A 6,233-nucleotide genomic window follows, 5' to 3' on the forward strand; every position below is an offset into this window, starting at 1 on the left:
AAATTTTGTGTAGGTGCATGGGGATGTTGATTTGTGTTGGTTTTGTGAGTGAGCGGCATGTGTTGATCTGTGTCTGCTGCATGCAGGCAAGTTGGTCTGTGTGGTTTTTGAGTACTTGGCTGTGTGTGTGTGTGTGTGTGTGTGTGTGTACTGTATGTGTGTTGAAGACCCAACACACACTCCCTCTCACGTCTCATCTCCCTCCCACAGGTAGCTTTGAGCCGGGCACCCAGCCCATTTGGCTCAGGGAACCCCCAGCTCCCATTACGGTAACTGAAGTCAGTGCCTGTGTTATTCAGAGCTAAAAATAAGGGTCTGAGAGCTTGACATTTAGAGAGAAAGTGAAAGTGTCGGTTGTTGTGAGGCAGGGGACAGAAGCTGGGACAATTCCCCCCCAGACGCTTCCCCAAACCTGGCAGGTAGGTCACATTCCTCTTCCTTTCCTCATTGTATCTGCCCCAGCCGTCCCATCTCAGCTCTGCCATGGTCCCTGTGTCCCTTCCTCCCCGGGTCCCCTCGGGAGCAGGCAAGCTTGTTCTGTGGCCTGAATTACCCCTTGCACTCTGAGCCCCAGGGGAGCCGGGAATACAAAGTCTATGGGCGAGAGGAGTCATTTTGCCATCCTGTCCCACTGCTCAGGGGGCCTCGGGGCAGAGCCACGTTCAGCATCACCTCTCAAGACAGCTCTGAAAGTTCAATGCGTTTCTGCCCCTCTTCCTGCATTGTCGCCACAAACAGGCCTCAGCTGGAGGGAGGGACCAGGAGCAGGGACCAGGAGCAGGCAAATGTCTTTGCTTCTCTGTGAACCTTACACTTAGTTTGAGGAGATGTGCAGGTGGTAACAGTCTGGTTGAAGGGCTGTACCAGCTGTAGGAAGAGTTAAATTAAGACCCCGGGCCTGTTCCGGCCGCCCGTTGGGCCCTTGGCCCGGTCTGGCTGCCTGTAGTGTTGCCAACCCTCTGCATTGTCCTAGAGTCTCTAGAAATTGAAGATTAATTTTTAATGAAAGATATCACAGGATGAAACCTCCAGGAATACGTCCAACCAAAACTGGCAACCCTACATTGGGCGCAGGCCCCGGGGTAGCTCTTTGAAGGCCCTTAGGAGTCAAAGTCCAAGAGAAAGGCCTGTTTAGTAACTCAGGGGGATCAGAGAAGGAGGTGTCTAAATTCAGGGCCCTTCTCAGAACCTTGTTCCCTTATGTTCCAGCTGGAAACACCAGTCCCAGGAGGGAAGAGCACTTGGGGATGGAGGGACACGGCCCCTTCGTTGGGACCCTGCGTCCAGCTGAGACAGAGGAGACGAACCATTCCTCACGCACACCCAGCAGGCGGCTCCAGGAGCTGGAATTACAGGTGGGAGGCTCAGACGGGCTGTGGTGAGGGGGATTTGGGCACCGGGAACATCAGCAGCTAGGCACGCATGGTGGCCATGAGAACCCCTGGGGTGAAGTTGGCGGGTGTCCCAAGCTAACGAGATGGCTTCAGTCGAGTGCAGAGGAAGCGCGGAAGGATTATCTCATGCTTAGCCAGTCAGGCAGGGACTCAAATCTTGGATAGTCCCACACACAGCTGTGCCTGTGCCTCTCAAACCCGACCCACAGCCCCTGCTAGCCCAGCCCTGGGCTCCCCCCAGCTCTACTAGTGCCCCTCACTCCCGACCTGCAGCCCCTGCTAGCCCAGCCCTGGGCTCCCCCCACACACAGCTCTGCCAGTGCTCCTCACTCCTGACCCACGGGCCCCTGTTGTCCCAGCCCTGGGCTTCCCCCACACACTGTGCCAATATGTGGTGGGGATTCCCTATATGGAAGAGCCCCACCTTCTAGCAGGTACCCACGATTACAAATCATGCTTCACTCACCGGGTCCAAGTTTTGCGACATTCACCAACCCCACTGCCCTCAAACTGAGACCGTTGTCCCTTGCGTTGTCTTCAGGTCCCGAGCTAAGGAATTGCACCCGAGCGTGAGCTGGGCTGCGAGGTCCAGGAACCGGGACCTCCGGTGAGGAACCAGAATGAACGTGGGGCTGAGGAGCTGTGTGAGGCTGATCTTCCACTTCCTGCAGGGAACATGGTACATCCTGGTGCTCTGCATCCGAACTCGGATTTGGCCGATATTCTTGTCCTTCACCAGGGGTTTGAAGGATGTGGTCAAGAGGGTCTGGAGATTGCTATTAAGCCAAACACATCAGAAACTGGTGCTGTTACTGCTGCCTGCAGCGATAGGGCTCGCAGTATTTTTCTTTCCTCATGGGACTGTGAATTATGAAGCTGGAGAACCAGACCCCTTAAGTGTCGTCGACCTCCTAAGAGTGCAGGGTAGACTAGAAGCCCAGGGGAAAATGACTGATAATCTGAGAACCTGCATGGACCTCGCCCTGCAGGAATTCATGAGAGAACCTCCAAGCATACAGGACAATGCCCAGATGCTGATCCAGTGCAGAGGAAGGGTGTTGGAATTTAAATCCGGAGATGGGAAACATGAGATCTACATATATTACCTCAACGGGGAACCCCGGTATGACGTGAAAGAGCCAAGAATGGACGTGTATCTATCCCGGCTGCACTCCCACCCGGAACGGCTGAGTGTCGAGAACCTGCTGAAGGTGCAGAACCGACTGGAGGCCGGAGAGAAGATGACTGAGGTGCTGAGACGATGCTTTGAACTCACCCTGGAGAGATTCCCCAAGGAGCCGGTGTGCCTGCAGAACAACGCCCGGCTGGTGATCAGCACCATGGGAATGAGGATGGTCTTTCTCTCTGGAAGAGGGGAGAATGAAATCAACGTGTATCCCGACAACACGGGGCTCGTTCAGTATGTGGTCAAAGTGCCGGGATGGTTGGCCTGGGTAGCCAGGAATAAGGTGATCATAGTTCTTGTTACAATCCCAATCTTCATTTGCCAAATGATGATCTATCAGAAAATTAGGCAACGTCCTTAAAAAACACTTAGCTTTAGAAAACTACGTCCACCAAACACTGAGTCCTCTGTCTCCAACCAGACAAATTTCAATGTTGCCAACTCTTGCGACCACAATATAAGGAGTTTTCCTCAAGGCCGTCTGCCATTTATCGGCTAGCTGAGAATTTCAACTTCCCTTTAAAGTACAAAGTAAGTTTCTAGCTCTTACGGTAGCTGAGAGAGCCATGGGAATGAGACCACTAGTGGCTCAAAATTTAGAAATGGCATAAACAGAATCCAGCACAAATACAAAACGGGGAATGCCTGGCTAGGGGGAAGTATTTCAGAAAAGGATCTGGGCGTTATAGTGGATCACACATTGAATACGAGCCAACAATGTGATGTATGTGCAAAAAAAAGGCTAATATTCTGGGGTGTATTAACAGGAGTGTCCAATGTAAGACACGGGAGGTAATTGCCCTGCTTGGCACTGATGAGGTCTCAGCTGGAGTCCTGTGTCCGGTTCTGGGCACTGCACTTAAAGAAAGATGTGGATAAATTGGACAGAGTCCAGAGGAGAGCAATAAAAGTGATAGAAGGTTTGGAAAACCTGACCTAGTGAAGCAAATGCCAAGACATCTATTGATTTCAGGATGTGCTGTAACAGCTCCAAATGCATATTACAAAAACATATACACATTATTCCCAAGGGCTAGTCATCGGATGCCTGTACATGACAAAATTCATTGCCATAGAAGCAATGGCCAGTCGTACATCAAAATCCAACACACACTCTTCCATTCTGAGCATAGTAACTATGTATTGACCAAGCGACATATGGTGATTGTGGTACATACCTAGTTTCCATGCAATCCACGGCTCCACACGCATGTTCCATTTGCTCTTTCGTGCTGTTCCAGCTACTTTGCAAGTACAATTAAAAGAATAAAAACCTTTACTTAAAAGAAACAAAACACACCTATACTAGGCGGAATAGTGAAATCTGAAAGAGAGTAAGTGAAAAGGATGGATTGATCCTACAGAGATGAGGATATAGATCGATATGAAGAGAATGTGAGATGTAGGTATGAAGACACCAAGAAGAATAAATTAATAATATGGAGGGTGCAATAAATGAGAGAGAATGAAAGCCTGATATAGATAGACAAGAAGAGAACAACAGTGATCAGATAGATTGGTGTGGAGACACTGTGATAGACAGATATGAAAAGAGAGTGAGAGATTAGATACGTACGGAGAGAGGGACAAATTAAGAGAGAGAGAAAGTTAGATATATAAAGATACAAAGAGAGTGTGACAGACACAGCTGAGCATAGAAACATGAGAACATATAAGGATGGTGTAAGTGACCAGGGCGTAGTCGGTCTGGCCTAGTGTTCACAGCTGGGCTGAGGTCTCCCCACCATGGACAGGAGTCACCAGGGCAGAGCAGGAGGAATTGCAAGGCCAGGTCCCATAAACAAGAGTCAGGGTGAGGCCGGCTACCAGGTTAGAATCCAGGGGGAAGAATTAGGGTCAAGTCAGGCTGGAGTTAGAGACCAAAGGTCGGCAGATGAGGTGAAGTCCAGCAGGCCATGAGCCATGTGGTTGCTCAAACAACTTCCTGGGCTTACTCCTGGGGTTAAGTAGGGGCACTTGGCCAATCAGAGGGTTGCAGGGTCCTGTCAATCTGGGTCTTGTGGGCAGTACTTCCTGCAGTGCCTACTCTGCACATGCTCCTTAGCTATACTATCATAGGGGCTCCTGATGGCAGTGTGGGACTATCAGCCTCCCTCAAGCTCTGTAGATGTGGGTTCTAGTCCCCAGGTCCCCAGAAATAGAAGGAACTGGGAATAGCTGGGTACCTGAGAATAGATTAGGCTGTCTCTTTGCTCCATGAAAATTATTCCAGACCAACATAGGGTGTGAATTTAAAGTAAAATAACTCTGTCTGGGGATACTTAGTCTGGCATAAGTCTTTGTTTCTGTTTAACTCATCCATTTTTCAAACTCGAATAGGGCACTCTTATTCCAGAAAGCATCCGCCTATGGGGTTATTCCAGAATAGACAAATTGTATGCATATGTGTGGGGATGGATAGATGGATATATATGGGAGCGGATGGATAGATAGGCAGGCATGCATGGAGATGGAGAGATTTCTGTAAAGTGTTACCAAACTTTGACAAAGGCAAGACAACCCCTACTGCGCCAATAACAGAAAGTGGGGTGGATTTTTTGCTACTCATTTTCTGATGAATTGCTGATTGTACTAACGACGAGATTATAGGCTTCACAAAGGGAAAAGGTTAACAAATGAAAGACACAATCTTTCCTACTGATCCCAATAGCCTGAATATTGAGTCATGAGCTGTCTTACGTCCTTCAGAAATTCATCCTGCTTCTCTGCTGTTTGCAGAGGTCAAACGAGATCTACAAACTACTTAAAAATGCAGATTCTTTGGGATGTTGCTGGTCTCTGATGCAGAGCCAGCGAGTTATCGCTAAGTACTGGTGGGGTTTGGGAATCACAGTTTGGTAGGAGCTGTCAATCCAAGCAAGGAAGAAACCAGCTCCCCCCCAACTAATAGAATAAGCATGTCACTTTTAATGAGGGCTCAGAGAAGAAGCATTTGGAACAATAGCAGCCTTAGGCCAGGGGCATTGCCCACCAGCAAAGTCTCTGGGCCCAGTCAAACTCCCACCCCACAGCCTGAGAGAAACCAGCAGGCTGTAACAATGAGACCCTGCTTTCTGGTGGTATTTTATGGGGAGTGCCTGTCCCCTTCTCAGCTGTGTCTGGTTAGTGAACAGAGCTGTCTGGTCTTAATGGGGCAGCCCGCCCTGTTATCTGGGGGGGCCTGAAACCAGGATTCCAGGGTTCTATCCCCGGCTTTAGGAGGGGAAGGGAGGGGGGTCTAGTGGTTAGAGCCAGGGAGCTGGCCAAGGGAAGCTCTGACCAACCGGATGGCCTTTCTCTCTCTGTCTGCAACATGATAACTTTTGAAAACTGCCTCCCATCCATTCCCAAATCCCAGGGAACGTTCTGGGCATGGAGGGGCAGGACCCTGTTGATTCTGGTGAAAATTGGAGAACCGTAAAAGCCTGGATTTCCACTAAAATGAGGCCCACAGCGCGCCCCCTGGTGGTGCTGGAAGAGGAAGGTCTCTGGCGCCCTCTGCTGCTCTCTGCACAAATCACTCCCTAGATTTTAAAAGAACGAGGAGTACTTGTGGCACATTAGAGACTAACAAATTTATATAAACTTTCGTGGGTTATGCTCAAATAAATTTGTTAGTTTTTGAGGTGCCACAAGTACTCCTCATTCTTTTT

The 6,233-nt window shown here is 49.6% G+C and overlaps 1 protein-coding gene across 1 annotated transcript; it reads left to right on the forward strand.

Annotated features, from left to right (window-relative positions):
* Positions 1-337: 337 nt before the first annotated feature.
* On the forward strand, positions 338-4,859 carry LOC128848025 (uncharacterized). Its single transcript, XM_054047733.1, has 3 exons — positions 338-419; positions 1,210-1,355; positions 1,936-4,859. The coding sequence occupies exon 3, from the start codon at positions 2,015-2,017 to the stop codon at positions 2,939-2,941; it is 927 nt and encodes a 308-aa protein (XP_053903708.1). The 5' UTR covers positions 338-419; positions 1,210-1,355; positions 1,936-2,014; the 3' UTR covers positions 2,942-4,859.
* Positions 4,860-6,233: the final 1,374 nt, after the last annotated feature.

The sequence above is a fragment of the Malaclemys terrapin genome, chromosome 13 (assembly GCF_027887155.1).
Source record: "Malaclemys terrapin pileata isolate rMalTer1 chromosome 13, rMalTer1.hap1, whole genome shotgun sequence".
Lineage (NCBI taxonomy): Eukaryota > Metazoa > Chordata > Testudines > Emydidae > Malaclemys > Malaclemys terrapin.